The sequence below is a fragment of the Bos indicus x Bos taurus genome, chromosome 4 (genome assembly GCF_003369695.1).
Source record: "Bos indicus x Bos taurus breed Angus x Brahman F1 hybrid chromosome 4, Bos_hybrid_MaternalHap_v2.0, whole genome shotgun sequence".
In the NCBI taxonomy this organism is placed as follows: Eukaryota; Metazoa; Chordata; class Mammalia; order Artiodactyla; family Bovidae; genus Bos; species Bos indicus x Bos taurus.
Window position 1 is genome coordinate 110236543 of NC_040079.1, and position 18342 is coordinate 110254884.

The following is an 18342-nucleotide window of genomic DNA, read 5'->3' on the forward strand; positions in this document are numbered from 1 at the left end:
GATTAATATCCAAAATATACAAACAGCTAATATAACTCAACATTGAAGAAAACAACCAAACCAAAAAAAAAAAAAAAACAACCCAGAAAGCCTAAATAGACATTTATTCAGAGAAGACATACAGATGCATAAAAAATGCTCAACATCTCTAACTATTAGAGAAATGCAAGTCAAAACCACAATGAGGTAGCACTTCACATTAGTCAAAATGGCCATCGTCTACAAATAATAAATGCTGGAGTGGGTGTGGAGAAAAGGAAACCCTATACACGGTTGGTGCGAAGGTAAATTGGTGCAGCCACTATGGAAAACAGTATGGAGGTGTCTTAAAAAGATAGCTACCACATAGTTCAGCAATTCCACTCCTGGGTATATATCTGGAAAAGATGAAAACTCTAATTAAAAAGATACACACACCCCAATGTTCACGGAAGCACTATTTACAATAGCCAAGACATGGAACTCATCAACAGATGACTCCCTTAAGATGCGGTGCGTGTGTGTGTGATGGAATAATACTTAGCCATAAAAAAGAATGAAATATTGCCATTTGCAGAAACACGATGGACCAAGAGAATATTATTCTTAGAGAAGCAAGTCAGATAAAGACAAGTATTATATGGTATCATTTACATGTGGAATCTAAAAAAAAATACAAACGAACACATATATACAAAACAGAAATAGACTCACAGGCATCAAAAAACAAACTTATGGTTATGCTTACCAAAGGGGAAAGGTGGCAGAGGGAGATAAATTAGAGGAGTATGGGACTAACAGATACAAAGTACTATACATAAAATAGATAAGCAGCGCGGATTTACTGCATCACACAGGGAACTATATTCAATATCTTGTAATAACCTATTGTAGAAAATAATCTGCAAAAATATTACTGAATCACTTTGCTGTATACCTGAAACTAACACAATACTATAAATCAACCATATTTCAATTAATAATAATAATAATTTGTTAATATAGGGAGTTGTGTAGACAAGTACTGGAGTGCTGAAAAGATAAAGGTGAGACTTCAGCAACAGAGACAATAAAAATAAGTAGCAGCTACCACCCCTGGGGATGCAGATTGGGTTGTTAAAACGAATAAACTTGAAAGAGGGACCTACAGAGATCAAATTCAGACCTCTTGAGGAGGTTGCTCCCTAGCTGTGGAGGTTCCTCAAGAGTTACACAAAAGACTTAAAGTCAGACATTAATCCTTGAAAAGGTTGTTTTCCCTCTAGTTTACTTTTACTGAAAGCATCCCCACTTCCTTAAGACATTTTATTTTCACCTATTGGAGAACTGTCATACACGAGAATTTGTTGGGACAAGATACTTCAATACCAGATGTAAATCTACCATATGTAAACAAACCCACAAAAGACTGAAAGTCTCTACATGTGGCACGAGGGAGTCACTGGCTACACCCTGTCTTCCAAAAACTTGAGTTCTTTCATTCCCTTATGTGTCCTTTCTCATTTTCTTTGATATTTTTATTCCTTTCTATAATCTTAATGTGATTTTAAGAGTATCATGTGATAAATGCATCCAATCAATAAACTGTCTTTAGCCAGTAATTATATATAAGTTAATTAATTATAAATGTTTTTTAATGATTATGAAATTATTCATTATAGAATAAAAATTATTGTATTAAAATTCTTTTGTAACTTTAACATCTTTATTATATCTCTTAACATCAACATTTGTTTTGTAGGTTCAAAGGAAAAAAATTAAACGTGAAAATTATAACTGAGTTACAATCTTGTATTGGTATAAAATATACCCACAAATAAGATGTCTGAAAAGAAGCGTACTTCAGAAGAGCTAGAGGATATCATTAGTCGATATAGAAAAGAATCTAGATCACGGTCAGTGGAGGAATCTGGACTTACTAAAGAAACATCAAACTTGTTAAAGGAAGATTCTGATGAGACATCGTCCAACCAAATTTATGAAACGCATCCTAGTAAAAACACATTAGCATCTTCCTCTGGAAGTAAGTCTAAGAAAAATGAAGAACAAAGGAAAAGTCTCCAATTTTCTGAAACAATTACTACATATGACAGCCTGCAGTCAAAAACTGGAATTTCACAAAATTCATCATTATCAGAAACTGAGATGAGGGCTGAATATCAGGCTTTTGTTGACTCCCTATCTCATGAAACATTAGGAAAAATTAGTCCACAACTCTCTGAAGAAAATCAGAAAGGATCTGGCTTACCATCAGATAACTTCACAATTAACCTCAAAGCCAAGGGTTTACAAGAATTCCCTAAGGACATTTTAAAAGTCAAATATGTAAAATATCTGTATTTAGATGAGAATGAAATCAAAAGTTTTAAAGGGGCAGACTCAAGGGATATGCTAGGACTTGAAATTCTATCCATACAAAAAAATGGGCTATCAACACTTCCATCTGAAATTCAGTTACTTCATAATTTAAAACTATTAAATGTCAGTTACAACCAAATATCACATATACCTAAAGAAATATCACAGCTTGGGAATATCAAGGAACTATTTTTAAATAACAATTGCATTGAGGATTTTCCTTCTGGCTTGGAAAGTCTTAAAAACTTGGAAATTTTAAATTTGGCTAAAAATAAGTTAAGACATATACCGGATGCCCTGTCTAGTTTGAAAAACTTGAGGGCTCTTAATCTGGAATATAATCGGTTAACAATATTTCCTAAAGCTTTGTGCTTCCTTCCCAAGTTAATTTCACTAAATCTTACTGGAAACCTGATAAACAGTTTGCCAAAAGAAATTAAGGAGCTTAAAAATTTAGAAAAACTTTTACTGGATCACAATAAACTTACTTTTTTGGCTGTGGAAATTTTTTTATTGCTCAAAATGAAAGAACTCCAACTGACAGACAATAAATTGGAAGTTATTTCAAACAAAATTGAGAATTTTAAGGAACTCAGGATTCTAATACTTGATAAAAATTTATTGAAAGACATGCCAGAGAACATTTCCCACTGTGCAGTGTTGGAATGCCTTAGTCTTAGTGATAATAAATTAACAGAACTTCCTAAGAACATCCATAAGCTTAAAAATTTAAGAAAACTCCATATAAACAGAAACTATCTAGTGAAAATACCTGAATATATTTCACATCTTAATAATATGTTCAGCCTAGAATTTTCAGGAAATTTTATCACAGATTTTCCCATTGAAATAAAAAGCTGCAAAAACATAGCTAAAGTTGAATTGAGTTATAATAAAATAATGTATTTTCCACTAGGTTTGTGTGCTTTAGACTCTCTTCATTATTTGAGTTTAAATGGAAATTATATTTCAGAAATACCTGTAGACATATCTTTCAATAAACAACTGCTTCATTTAGAATTTAATGAAAACAAACTCCTTTTATTTTCTGAGCACTTATGTTCTCTTATTAATCTTGAATACCTGGATCTTGGTAAAAACAAAATAAGGAAAATACCACCATCTATTTCCAACATGGTATCACTCCATGTTCTTATTTTATGCTATAATAAGTTGGAAACTTTCCCCACAGAAGTGTGTACTTTAGACAATTTGAGAGTACTTGATCTTTCAGAAAACCAAATACAGACTATACCTTCAGAAATCTGTAACTTAAAAGGAATCCAGAAATTAAACATCTCAAACAATCAATTTATATATTTTCCTGTTGAACTTTGCCACCTTCAATCACTGGAAGAATTGAATATAAGCCAGATAAATGGGAAAAAGGTAAGAGACAGCTTGGGCTTTGTGAGGAAGGGAGGGCTGAGGGGATCAGAGTCTAAGCTGCAGTGTGTGTGTATTTAATTTAGCTGGAATATTTTATTTTTTGACCTCAAACATGGCTTACAAATAAACTTTGCAACACAAGAGTTTAACAGGAAAACATTTCACTAAAATGAAATACCAAGTAATTAAAGGTGACAAATTTATAGATTTATTTTCACTTAACTTATAGATGTAACATAAACACATTATTGAAAATTTGGAAAATTGACAAAAAAGAAGTAAAAATAAATTCCGGAAGTACTGGACATATGTTGATACAACTTACTTTTGAAAGTGAAAGTGAAGTCGCTCAGTTGTGTCCGACTCTTTGCGACCCCATGGACTGTAGCCTACCAGGCTCCTCTGTCCATGGGATTTTCCAGGCAATAGTACTGGAGTGGATTGCCATTTCCTTCTCCAGGGGATCTTCCCAACCCAGGATTGAACCCAGGTCTCCTGCATTGTAGACAGACGCTTTACCATCTGAGCCATCAGGGAAGTCCTAACTTACTTTTACTCTTGCTTTTTCTTATTTATATAATTTTATAAGCAATTGTAGAAATACTGCATACTCAATTTTAAAGTCTTCCATTTTCACTTAACATATACAAATTTACCCATAACATAATCTTCCCAATAATTATTATAACCAATGCATGATATGTGTAACTAATCCTCTGTTGTTAAGCATTCTATGATGTTTTAATTTTTATCATAAATAATGCTATGATTGAACTTCTTCATAAATGTACCCTTTTCATATTTTACTATTTCCCTATGGAATTTCCCCTAAAGAACTGCTAGATCAATGGGTATAAATGTTCTTACAGCATTTCAGTTTACTCAACACTGACTGAATTTTATGGAAATATTTTTTAAAAATCAAAGAATTTGATTTATATATTAAGATCTCAGTAAACAAGTGAAAAGGACACAGCTATTACCTAGCTATCTTTAATTTGACCACCACAGTCAAATTAATTTGATAGAGGCTGGGACTATTATCTGGAGAAGGGATAGGCTACCCACTCCAGTATTCTTGGGCTTCTCTTGTGGCTCAGCTGGTAAAGAATTCGCCTGCAATACAGGAGACCTGGGTTTGATCCCTGGGTTGGAAAGATCCCCTGGAGAAGGTAAAGGCTACCCTACTCCAGTATTCTGGCCTGGAGAATTACATGGACTGTATAGTCCATGAGGTCACAAAGAGTCAGACACAACTGAGCGACTTTAACAAGTCACACAAGTCACAAGGGACTATTATGGACAGCAAGATTTCCTAGTATGTGTTATGTGTCCAGCTCTTTGCAACCTCATGGACTAGAGCCCACCAGGCTCCTCGGTCCATGGAATTCTTGCTCCTCTGTTGAGGGAAGAATACTGGAGTGGGTGGCCAGCTCCTCCTCCAGGGGATCTTCCCGACCCAGGCATCAAACCTGGGTCCCCCGGAAGATTCCAGGCAAATTCTTTACCATCTGAGCCAGAAGGGAAGCCCAAGATTTCCCAGAGTCTGTTACTAAAAAATACTAGGCCCATGAGCTTTGTGAAGCACTGGGCTCTTAGAGAATCACAATGGATTCAGCATATTAAAAGCTCTCAAATGTCCTGCACAAAGAGATTGGTTTGTTTCTATTTAACCCACATTTCCCAAAGTTATTTGACATTTTAAACCTATCTGCTATATATACTGGAGAAGGAAATGGCAACCCACTCCAGTGTTCTTGCCTGGAGAACCCCAGGGATGGGAGAGCCTGGTGGGCTGCCGTCTATGGGGTTGCACAGAGTCGGACACGACTGAAGTGACTTAGCAGCAGCAGCAGCAGCAGCTATATATACATTTTCCAGAAAGACTACTCCAGAAAATACTTGCTTAAGTAGATGGAATGAATAATAATACATGTTATGTTTTAAAAGTTTCTCTTATACTAAAAGACACGTTTTAGTTCTGTACTATAATCATCAACTAATTCCTTGGCTGATTTATAATCCTCTCGCTTTCTCTTCCTATATCTTCCTATGGAAATCTACAAAGTTGTGTCTTTAATTTTCTCTTTTCTATTAACTGCTTCCTAGACCTCAGCATGCACATAACTCTCAGATCCACGTATCTGGAGCTAATCTTTCACCAGTGAGCTAGTACCACAGATTCCCTGGATATTCTCTGTTCTCCTATTCTTCTATTGTCTCAAACTCAATATAACTTCAAAATCAAACCCACCTTTCTTTCTAACGCAACTCCCTTCAAAATTTCCCCATTTCTGTTTGTGATGCCACTTTCTTCAGACCTGTCGATCTAGAAATCATGGAACCATCACCAGTCATACTGAATCTTACACCAAAGCAATTTCATTTTTCCTCTGAAAAAGCTCTTGGATCCTCTCTCTTTTCCAACGTCACTGGCTCCGTCCTGGTCCATGCTTATTGCTCAGTTCATGCCTAGACTACTCGGGGAAACTTCTGCTATTCTCTTTGAGTCCGTCACCTGCCTTTTCTCAGGACTCATCAAACTACCAGCCTTCATTTCACAGGGCCATTCTTAGGAATCTAGATCCCTTGGATGGGTGGATGGTTGCCAAAGACACCATTCCACGTCATTAAAACATCAATTTGAAGGTCACCAAATGAGAAAAATGATATATCAAAACTCCTCTCAAAAGGAATATCCTCTATAATTGGAAAGATCACTTTGATAACCCTCTTGGGGTGAAGGTAATATACTCAAAAGATTAATCTATAAACGGCATATATTCACTGAACAGTCATCTGAAGAACAGGAATAAGGTTAATTACAGGGCTTTTATTTTGCTGAGTGAAGGATGCCCAACAGAAATTTTCCTTTCAGAGTAGCTCTCTCATCACACAGTTCTGAGGGACTTCCTCTAAGAAATGCTGAGCAAGTTGTTAAAGAATATTTGTTTGAAGGATTGTCAAATTGTAGACCTAGCTATTTGTGTTGATCAGACTCCTCCCAACAGGACCAGATTTCAAGTCTTGCCAGAGGCTGGTTCCATATTCCTTCTCTGAATGTATCTCCTTCTGCTTCCTATCACCTCTTTGCTTGTCAGCTTTTCACTGGCCATTTGTATGCATGATATTTGTCTTGCCTGGAGTGTCCTGTAATTCCCATTCATTCTCAAAAAGCCATTTGAGTCCCACCTGCTACATGAAGCTTCTTTTTTGTTTTCATTTATGCTGATATACATTCCCTAAATTCTCTCTCTATATTATCGTAAACATTATTTTGGCACTGAATTACTTATTGATTAGTGCTGATCTCTGATTGTTTCATATGTGTATATTTTGGGCTTCCCAAGTGGCGCTAGTGGTAAAGAACCCGCCTGCCAATGCAGGAGAAGCGATGCGGGTTTGGTTCCTGAGTCAGGAAGGTCCCCTGGAGGAGGGCACGGCAACCCACTCCAGTATTCTTGCCTGGGGAATCCCATGGACAGAGGAGCCGAATATCAGGCCACAGGGTTGCAAAGAGTCAGACACAACTGAAGTGACTGAGCATGCACACGCATACATTTTGTTCCCAAACTGAATTTTAATCTCCCTGAAGTTAGGGTCATCTATTATGCTTCTTTTATACATGGAAGAACACTGAGCTCAATATGCAGTATTTACTTTGTTGTCTGATTATTTTTGAGGAGCCCACATATTCAAAACACTTTTTTGCACTCACAGGACTTCCTCTATTTCAGAAGTCACTTGTGATGACCTTATTTTTTCTGAAGATGCGTATTTCTTCTTTGCCTTAGCAGAGTATTTTAATTCCTGTTACTTTGCAATACTTTTTGTACTAGGAATTTTCATTTGAAGCTACATTGCTAAACTGTGTGTGTCTATTACAAAGGAATTTACTGAACACTTACTCAAAATGTATTATGATTGGGAACATGTATTAAAAAACTATAAAACATACATTATGTCATTTAAAAATCCAAGGAGAATACATACACAAGGGATTAATAGAAAGCTCTGTTGATGAGAGTAGGAGGAAAGAGATCAAATATGGAAGAGAATAGTTTAGAAAGACTTCAGGGAGAAGAAATCAAAGCAGGGTAAGCTTTAGGGACAGAAGGGATAAGGTGCACTGAACATCAAGTGTTGGGAGAGTGAAAAAAGTAGTTAATAAGCCACAGGGTTGAATAGGTAGCATTGGTCAGACTGGGGAGATATTTGGATATTACACAATTTGTTGTGGGTTTTATTAAGGAAGGGAATCACAAGGACTTTGTGACATAGTGAAAATATCTTCTTTTTTGAAACAAACAAACAAAAATCTCTCCTTCCCTTTTATTTCAGAAAAAGTTTTCATCATAGAAATATTTATTAAAAATATAATTGTTTAACTTTTGTTACAGCTAACAAGACTTCCAGAAGAGCTGTCTAATATGACTAAACTTAAAGGACTTGATATCTCAAATAATGCAATCAGAGAGATGCCAACAAATATAGGGGAACTGAGAAGTCTGGTTAGTCTAAACGCAGACAACAATCAAATAAGATATCTGCCATCATCTTTTCTATCTTTAAATGCTCTCCAGCAGCTAAACTTGAGTGGTGAGTGTCAAGTATAATCAATAAGGATTATCAGTAAGTTGAGTTTTAGTTTGTAGGTTGCAAATTTTGCTGACAAGACAGAATGGCAAGCAATCAACACCATGTATTAAGTGCCCATTGGAAGGAAATGGCTATTGCACATACAGAAAATGAGAGCAAAGCCTAAAGTCCAGTTCCTTCCCTGAAAGAGGCTATGACCTAGCTGGGGAACCTGAACATATTTTCATTTCTTTTCTGTCTTCTCTGCCTATACCTAATCATTCAGTATTTCTTCCCTTTGTGAACCTGACCTCACTCTCCCTCTCCACACACAACCTTAGGTCAGCATTTTCTCTATTTTCCTTTCCTGCTGGGTACCCTGAGCCCACTTCTACACCCTATAGTAATCTAATATCTTACAGTGTTTTACAAAGTAAATCACTTCAATTGCAACAACAAAAGTAAGTCATTCTAAAAATATCAGAATTCTCAAAGCTAGACTAGTATATTTCTTCATTTTTATTATAAAGTATTTCAAGCTTACAGAAAAAACCACCTATATGCTTACTCTCAGCTATAAGGAATCATTTACTTGAGTTTTTTTTTTCATTCTTTTTTTAAATTAACTTATTTATTGAAGGATAATTGCTTTACAGAACTTGGTTGTTTTCTGTCAAACCTCAACATGAATCAGCCGTAAGAGGGGATACATATATACTTGAGATATTTTTGACTGTTAAGAAATACGACAGAATCGAAACTTCTTTTGTACTTCTCCGCAGACTAGAAGTAGGGGCAGGTGGCTCACTGGTAAAGAACCCACTGCCAATGCAGGAGATGCAGGTTCAATCCCAGGTAGGAAAGATCCCCTGGAGAAAGAAATGGCAACCCACTCCAGTATTCTTGCTTGGGAAATCTCATGGACAGAGGAGGCTGGCAGGCTACCATACATGTGGTTGCAGAGTCAGAAATGACTTAGCAACTAAACCACCACCACCAAACTAGAAGTAACCACTGTACTTCTAGTGGTGTGTCTTTTTTCTACCCATTTTTTCCATCCTTGATAATCATACCACACACTCTAAAAAAGTATATTCTGCAAGTGTTAGGTACAGTGTTTTATAAATATCATATAAGTACTGGTTGATAATCTTGTTGGAATATTCTGTCTTTATTGGTATACTGTCTTGTATTAGTTGCTTTGGAGAGGCATTAAAATCTACAAGTAGGACTGTGGAATTTGTATGATTTTTGCTTTAATTATCAATTTTATTCATGTATTTTGAAGGACTAGTATTAGAAAAACACACAAATATGATTGTTTTTAATAACAAAATGGTATTGAATTTTGTTAAATGACTTTTCTGTATCATTGAGAGAATCATGAGCTTTTTTCTCTTAATATCACATGTTACACTGATTGATTTTCTTATATCGTATCATCCTTGCATTTCAAGATAAATCCCACCTCGCAATGGTGTATAATCCTTTTAATATTTTGTTAGATTTCATTTGCTCTTATTTTGTTGAGGATTTGTGCAAAAAGGATATTGATCTGTAGTTTTCATTTCCTGAAGTGTCTTTTTCTGGCTTTGGTATCAGGGTAATGGCAGCTTCATGAAATGAGTTATGAAGTGTTCTGTCCTCTTCAATTTTTTGGAAGAGTTGAGGATTGGCATTAGATGTTCTTTAAATATTTGGTGGAATTCACCAGTGAAGCCACAAGGTGTAGGGTTCTTCTCTGTTGGAGGATGTTTGATTGCTGCTTCTGTCTTCTTTCTAGCCATAGATCTATTCAGATTTTCTGTCTTTCTCCATGATTTAGTCTAGGCAGGTTTTGTGTTTCTAGGTATTTGTTCATTTCCTCTAGATTATCCAGTTTGCTGGTATAATAATGGTCATAGTGCTCTATAATCTTTTACTTCTATAGAATCAGTAGTAATGTTTCTACTTTCATTTCTGATTTTGGTAATTTGAATCTTTTTCCTTAGTCCATTGAACTAAAGGTTTATCAATTTTGTTGATCTTTTCAAAGAACCAGCTTTTGGTTTTGTTGATTCTATTGATTCTCTATTTCATTTATATCTGCTCTAAAAATTCCCAAGTGGCTCAGTGGTAAAGGATCCGCTTGCCAATACAGGAGATGCAGGAGATGTGGGTTTAATCTCTGGGTCAAGAAGATTCCATGGAGTAGGAAATAGTAACCCACTTTAGTATACTTGCCTGGAAAATCCCATGGACAGATGAGCCTGGGGGGCTACAGTCCATGGGGTTGCAAAGAATTGGACACAACTGATTGACTGAACATGCTTGCAATCTTTATTTCCTCCTCCTCCTGATAGTTTTGGGTTAATTTACTTATATTTTTCTAGTTAATTTATATATAAAGTAATTACATTCTTTTTTAGTGTTGGTATTTTCAGCTATAGATTTCATCTTCAGCACTGTTTCTGCTGCATCTATAATTTTTGGTTATTGTGTTTTCATTTTATCTTTGCGTTTTATAATTTCCTTTTTGATTCCATCTTTGACACAGTGGTAGCTTAAATTTGGCATGCTGCTTAAATTAGTAAATTTTCCAGTTTTCCTTCCATTATCTTTGGTAGTGTCATTCCACTGTGGTCAGAATAGATATACTATTTGGCTTTTTTTGAATCGATCTTAATGAGACTTGTCTTGTGCCTTAATACATAGTCTATCATGGAGAATGTTCTATGTGTACTTGAGAAAAATGTGTCTTCTGCTGTTGGAATGTTATATGTATATCTATTGGGCTTAACTGCTTTATAGTGCTGCTCAAGTCCCCTAAATGACTTTTTGACTAAATGTTCTATCCATTACTGAAAGTGATGTATTAAAGCTTCCATTTATTAATTTAAAACCACCAGATTTTCCCTTCAATCCTATCAGAATTTGCCCAGTATGTTTTGGGGCTCTGTTGTTTGGTTTGTACATACTTCTAATTGTTATATCTTCTTGATGTAATGATCCTCTTATCAATATATACTGTCCTTTGTCTTCTATAACAGTTATTGACTTAAAGTTTTTGTTATCTGATATTATATAAAACCACCCCAGCTCTTTGGTTAGTATTTGTATGGATAGCTTCTGTCCTCAATACCCAGAGCCATAAAAGAAAATAGACTTTCCCAGTCTTTGCAGTTTAGCTCTAAGCTGGGGCACGTTAACACTAAGCCAGGCCACCTACAGCTCTGTCTTAGTCTTTTGCTGACTGTGGGAAGCCCAGAAATCCACCTCAGGTGCAAGTCTAGGATTCTCTCAGTTTTCTTCTGGGCAGGTGTCCAGTTCTGAATATGCTTATTGCATTCCATTTCCCCCAGAATATACTGTGGCCCTTCTGAACCCTAATTCCCCCAAGAAACTTCCTCCTCAGCCTTCTCCTGCCTGGGCTTTTGAATTTGTCTGCTGCTTTCTTTGTCTGCTGTTCTTTGCCCCCCTCCCTTGTGGGGGAGGGGGAGACAGACAGCGTATGTCTTTACACGGGACAACGACTGCCACCAGGGAGGCTGCTCCAGTCTGGGGGGGGGGGGTGGGGAGCAAAACAAAGGTCATCCTCTGTGCCAGTCCATCAGAAGATCAGCAGACAGGTCAAAATGCAAAAGCACAGTATTCAAAGAACAAAGTCTATGTTGGCTTTCTGATACCAGCATGCTGTACCAGGAACGCAGGCCGCCCCAGCCCTCTCTGACTGCTGCTGCCCTGGAAGTGGAGAGTGGCAGGGAGAAAAGTCTCAGTGCTCTCTTACCAAAACTCTTCTGCCATTTTCTTCCTGGAACAGGGTCCTACTAACTGTAAAATCCTGGAGTAAATGCCAGAACTATGAAAAAGCTGATTCTGTCATTGCTTTCCAACTTTTGATTGATTCAGTGGAGGACCTGATTTTTTGAGAGGATTACTCTGAACTTTCTGTGATATTCATTAAAGGTGTGGTTTTCATGTTTATTTATACTGCTTGGATTTTGCTGTTTCTGGTCTGAATATTTTACTAAATTGGGGATTTTTAACCTATTTCTTCAAAAATTTTTTCTGCTTCATTTTCTCTCTTCTCTTTGTAAGATTCCAATTACCTTTACGTATTGTCTTACAAATCCCTAAAACTGTGTGTGTGTACACACACAGCTTTTAAGCATCTCATACTGATCTGCCTTCAAGTTTACTGACTTGTCTATGATCTCTATTCTGTTACATCTGTCGGATTAACTTTTAATTTCAGATACTAAATTTTTCAGTTCTAGAACTGCCATTTTTCTTTTCATAGTTTATAGTTCTCCTCCAAGATTTCCCATTTTTTCATTCATTTGAGACTATCTTTCTTTATATTCTTAAACTTCATTGTATTAACTGCTTTAACAATAAAATTCTTTTATTGTTAACTACAATAATTGAGTCAGTTTTTTCCTCCTGGGAGTGAGCCACACTTTCTTGTTTCTCTGTTTTGAATCCTGAAGTCTATCATCAATTCTATCTTTCTCCAAAGAAAGTTGACATTTGTTCTGGTTGCTATTGTTGCTTCATCAGGCACTTAAGTTGCTGAATTAAAAATGCAAACTCCTTCCCTGCAGTTGGCAGCTCCTTAGATCTCACAGTACTTTCAGCTGGTAGCTGTTATATCGGTTGTCTGTTGATGTGTGACAAATTTCCACAAAATTTAGCTTCTCAAATCAATAACATATTTATTTCACACAGTTTCTGAGCGTCAGGAACCCAGAAGGTGTTTAGTTGACTTGCTCTGTCTCAGAATCTTGTATGAGATGGCAGCCAATCTATTGGTTGGTACTACAGACAGGCTTGATTAAGACTAGTAGATTTGCTTCAAAACTTATTTATGTGGCTACTGGCAGCAGAATTGAGTTCCCTGCCATGTCAGCCCCTTCAAGACATGGTAACTGGTTTTCCCCAGAGCTAGTAATATCAGGGAGAGAGAATATACATGAGTCAGAAGCAGCACATACTCCAAGAAACAACCTAGTACCCAGATCTTGGTTTCTAAAACCTTTCTTCACTAAAAGGAACCAGGTTCCTTTATTCTTGGCTAAAATAACACAGCCATAAAATATACAAATAACACAAAGGCAGACTTTAGGCCAGTTCCTCTTGAAGTGATGACAAATTCTTTGTCTGTAATCACAGTTTTACTTTTCATGTCAAGTTTATATTATCAATAAATTAAGATGGTTTTGAAAAAACTACATTTAAGGAAGTGGAGCTTACTCTCCACTCTTTGAGGATGGACTAGACTTTATAATCCTGTTCTAAAGAACAAAGTATGGAAAGGAGAAAATAAAAACATTACCTTGCAGAAACCTGGCAGACACTATTTTAGCCAAGGGATCAAGGTTAACACGCCAGTGATATCTTGTGGATGTCAGGTATCCCTGAGGTGAAGAGAGCACTCAATCTCTGTAGTGTTCTTTCCAAAAACCCATAACCCCAGTCTATTTATGAAAAAATATATCAGATAAACTCATATTAGGAAATATTCTTCGAACTCCTAACCAGTTCTATACAAAACCATTAAGATCTTGAGAAACAAGGACAGGCTGAGGAATTCTCATGGACTGGAAGACATACCTGTATGCAGTGTGCTATTCTGGAATAGATAACTGGAACAGAAAAAGGACATTGATGGAAATATAATGAAATTCAAAAGCATCCAAAGCCTATTTAATAGTACTGTGTCAACGTTAGCTTCTTGGATTTAAAAATGTGACAGAGGGGACTTCCCTGGTAGTGCAGTAGTTAATACTCTGCTTCTACTGTAGAGGGCACAGGTTCAATTCCTGGTTGAAGATCCTGCACACTGGATGATGGGCCCAAAAAAAGTAACATAATAATGTGAGATGATAACATCAGGGAAAACTAAAACTAGATGAAAAGTATTCAAGAACTCCATACAACTTCTGCAACTTTTCTGTAAATCTGAAATTCCTGGAAACAAGAAGTTTATTTTAAAAAATTACTGGAAAAAAAGTACCATCACACTTACTCTATAAAGTCCATTCTGGTATTGCAAGAGGAAAGCCTCCTATCTTATTCTGTCATTCTCGATGAGAAAAAAGAATCCTTGCTCTGTTTCTATACATCCTCCTTTTCACTCCTAGCAAGTGGACAACAGTAAGAACTTAAGATCTGCCAGCACCGTGAGGCTCCTCCGGCACTGCGTCAGTGGGGCCCCTCCGGCGCTGCGACAGTGGGGCTCCTCCGGCACTGCGTCAGTGAGACTCAACAGACCCCCTTTCGTTGTTGTTGTTAAGTTGCCATGTTGTGTCCGACTCTTCGTGGCCATGGACTGCAGCATGCCAGACCTCCCTGTCCTTTACATGGTTGTTATTTGTCTCCATAGTTTTCCTTTACAAAACGATATAATTCAATTATTTTTTTTTCTGCTAGGAAATAATCTTTCAGTTCTGCCTAGTGGTATCTACAACCTTTTTTCACTGAAGGAGATAAATTTTGATGATAACCCTTTGCTGAGACCACCAATGGAAATCTGTAAAGGAAAACAACTGTATACTATTGCACGCTATCTACAGAGGGCAGATGAAAGAGATGGTAGGTAATGTCATTTTCTGGTATGTGTATGTTAACAAATAATTTGCTTTAATCAGAAGTTTTCAATCTGGCAGGGACATTAAAGTATTTATCATCTTCCCTTTTCTGAAGGCTGGGAGTTTATTTTGATAATTCAGATTATCTAATCTAGGTCTTTACATTTTGAACCATTGAAAAACAGGTAAATTTAAGTCACAGATGAGTTGCTCCCCATCTACTAGCCTTGATGCACTTCAAGAGGTTGTGGCCATCATGATCGTGGCCAGACTCAGAGAATCTACGTATTGAATTTTTTTTATCAGTTCTGGACTATATCACCATATGCAGTCGTTCCAAAAGTCGTATTTGGCCTTGAAGGCAGTTCACAGATCAGGTTTACTTGGCCCAATGCTATTACTTGTCTGCAGTCCTTAGGCAATCTTCATTCCTGCTGTTCTTAAGTACTCCTCTGATTACTTTAGAGACTGGGTCCAGTTTCTTTAAATGCCCTTTCACCAGATGGAGACTGGTTTCTCCAAGTCTTTGGATGGAAGTTTCACTGTCTCATTCTTTCCCTGGGTTTGGGTTCCCAAAGTCTAAGCTTTTTCCTGGGTCTCTGAGTTTGCCACTCACTGTCAATCCTCAGAATAGATCCAGATTTTTGTCCTCCAATTTAATGCAGTTTTTAAGTATTAAATCAATTTAATGATCCAGATTTGGGGAAAGAGAATATATACAACTGTCCCCCCAAATCATTCTATTATGTACCCTGTCTGTGTAATCAAGAGGTTTATACCATCATAATCCTTTAATCTGTTGAGATGGTCACTAAAAATGCACAGTCCTCTGTAAGCCACAATATGTATGGTTACCTTAGCCACAATATGTATGGTTACCTATCTGAAGATTATGCAAGAAGACGGCCTCATTGATGGAAGGAGCCTAAGCAAAAAAGTCACAGTAGTTCTTTTCTCTAACTTTCTATGCAAGTTGGTTCTGCTATCATAAAAGGGGATATTTAATGGTAAGTTTACTTTTGTAAACTTTTGTAAAACAAAGCTTGAAGGCCTTTCTAAAGATCTGTGTTATTGCTAGGTTACAGTACTTTAGAGAAGGGCTGTAAAGTTACATGACTGAACTTCCTTGTTAACATTCTGTTACTCAAGTTCCTGAGGATAGAAGGTTCATGTGGTTCTAGCCCATGGAAGGGAAAGTTCAACAGGCAATGACAGTAAATCAAAGTCAGCAAAAACAAGAGAATTCAAGTCATTTATCGCCTTTCTTTATTCCCATGGGGCCTTCACACTGCAGGCTTGGCACCACAGAGACTGAAGAGGAAGTCATCATGGGAGATATATTTATCCTGCAATTAACAAGGAACATGGGGTCTCTTCCTTAAAATTTCACTTAGAAGACTGGATTTTCAATTATATCATTAACATACAATCTAGCCTGAGTGATTAATGGTATGGATAAATATTTTAAAACAGAAAGCACTAAACATATTTGAGATGATTATAGAGGGGTGGCAGATCTCTAGTTTTTGAAAATTCTCAAGTTACCCTGGTTAACAGAAAGATGGATCTAGTTCATATTAGCTAATAGCTTTTTCTAAACTAAAAACACTCTAGTTATGTCTAAGCCAACATTCATTAAATACATGATGAGAATATAAAACAAGCATATATATGTGTGTGTACACCGTATTTATAGTAGTGTTAAACTTGGTTTCTCAGGATAATATCCAAAGAAGCATATTAAAAAGCCAGAACTGAAGGAAGGAGTTAAATTTGTTTCAAATCCTTAAAGAATTAAAGGGTTTAATGATCACTTTGAAGTTGCTTATGATATTCTTCTAAATAGACATTTTATGGGAAATTGATATTTATGTTATTTATGTTTAGGGTTATTCAGAATTTAGAAGAAATGGACTAAGTGGTTCAAATTTCTATTTTGTTATCTTCTCAAATTTCAATTAGTATATCTGTACTTATTTTTCAATTTTGTTTGATATATACATTGTATAAAAGCACAGAAGTTAAAAACCTAGCTATAATAGTAACTCAAAATAGAGTACATTTTTCAAAACACATGGCCTAAATTTTCTTTTATGTTCCACTGTAGAGAAAATCTTAGCGAAGATCTTCAAGATAGTTGCCAAGAATATTACTGAAACACATTTTCAATTTTTGTGTCAAAAATTAAACCTGACAATCTCAGAAAGTGATAAGTCTGCATTGAGGTATGTATAAATGACAACCTGTAGTATAAGCCCATTCTCATGTTCTGGTTTATATCATACTGATATTACATGCTTCTGAAACATTCATATTAACATGAACTCTATTTGTTATAAAAGACTGATTTTAGTTTACTATATGTTTGAGATCCATATGGTTACAGTAGTTTGAGAGCAAGAACTCTGAGGATAGACTGCTTGGCTCTAAATCCCAACTAGTTTTGTGACCCTGGATAAGTCCTCTAACTTTTGTAAGCCTCAGTTTTCCACTAGTAAAATAAACAGATTTACCTAAGAGAGTTGTCATGAAGTCAAGCATGTAGTGCAGGAGCAGTAATGCACTGGTCTACAGTAAATAGGCCACAACTATATTGAGGTCTTGAGTAAATCTCTCTTAGAATCAAATGTTAATTGAATTGTCAGTGTTGTACAAGGCAACAAGGGCTGGCATAGGACTGATATTCACTTACTATGTGTCAAACTCTATGCTATATTTTTATATAGACTGTCTTCAGTTAATTTAGTCACTCTGGCAAACTGTATATCTAGGTTGCAGTTTAAAACAATGTTCCTAACTGATAATTAAAATAATTATTATTTAAAATTTTTTCAGCACTGTTTCACTAAGCGAGAGAGTCCACCAAGTACTTGATAAGTGGAAAATGGAAAAGAACAACTTGTCAGTAACCACTGCTGCTTTAAGAGATCAACTAACTCGGGCGCTAACTATGATAGGAGCATATGAGATTATGGACAAAATAACAGCTTTAAAACTTTTTTCATGTGCAGTTAAATTCTGAACAGTGTATCTGGAATAAGAACTGAGAACTTAGGCTGCACTTAGATAACTGAAACTGGATAGAAGAGAAATACATGTCATGTCTCTTTTTATGAATTCCTAAGAGATGATAAATTTTGGCTACCACTCTAGTGTCATCATAATAAAATATTACAGACACTATTTTGTGTATTAGTTCTGTTGTTTCTCTACCCTCCTTTCAGAGATACAGATATAAAGACAGCTATTCTTCAGTTCAGTTAAGTTCACTTGCTCAGTTGGGTCCGACTCTTTGCGATCCCATGGACTGCAGCACACCAGGCTTCCCTGTCCATTACCAACTCCTGGTGCTTGCTCAAACTTATGTCCATGGAGTTGGTGATGCCATCCAACTATCTCATCCTCTTTCGTCTCCTTCTCCTCCCACCTTCAATCTTTCCCAGCATCAGAGTCTTTTCAAATGAGTCAG

General features: G+C 36.4%; 1 protein-coding gene across 1 annotated transcript; it reads left to right on the forward strand.

Annotated features, from left to right (window-relative positions):
• The first annotated feature begins 1726 nt into the window (after positions 1-1726).
• LRRD1 (leucine rich repeats and death domain containing 1) lies at positions 1727-18056 on the forward strand. The gene is made up of 5 exons (XM_027540204.1): positions 1727-3726; positions 8127-8325; positions 14716-14877; positions 16981-17098; positions 17709-18056. Exons 1-5 carry the CDS (start codon positions 1801-1803, stop codon positions 17893-17895), a joined length of 2592 nt encoding a protein of 863 aa, XP_027396005.1. The 5' UTR covers positions 1727-1800; the 3' UTR covers positions 17896-18056.
• The last annotated feature ends 286 nt before the right edge of the window (positions 18057-18342 follow it).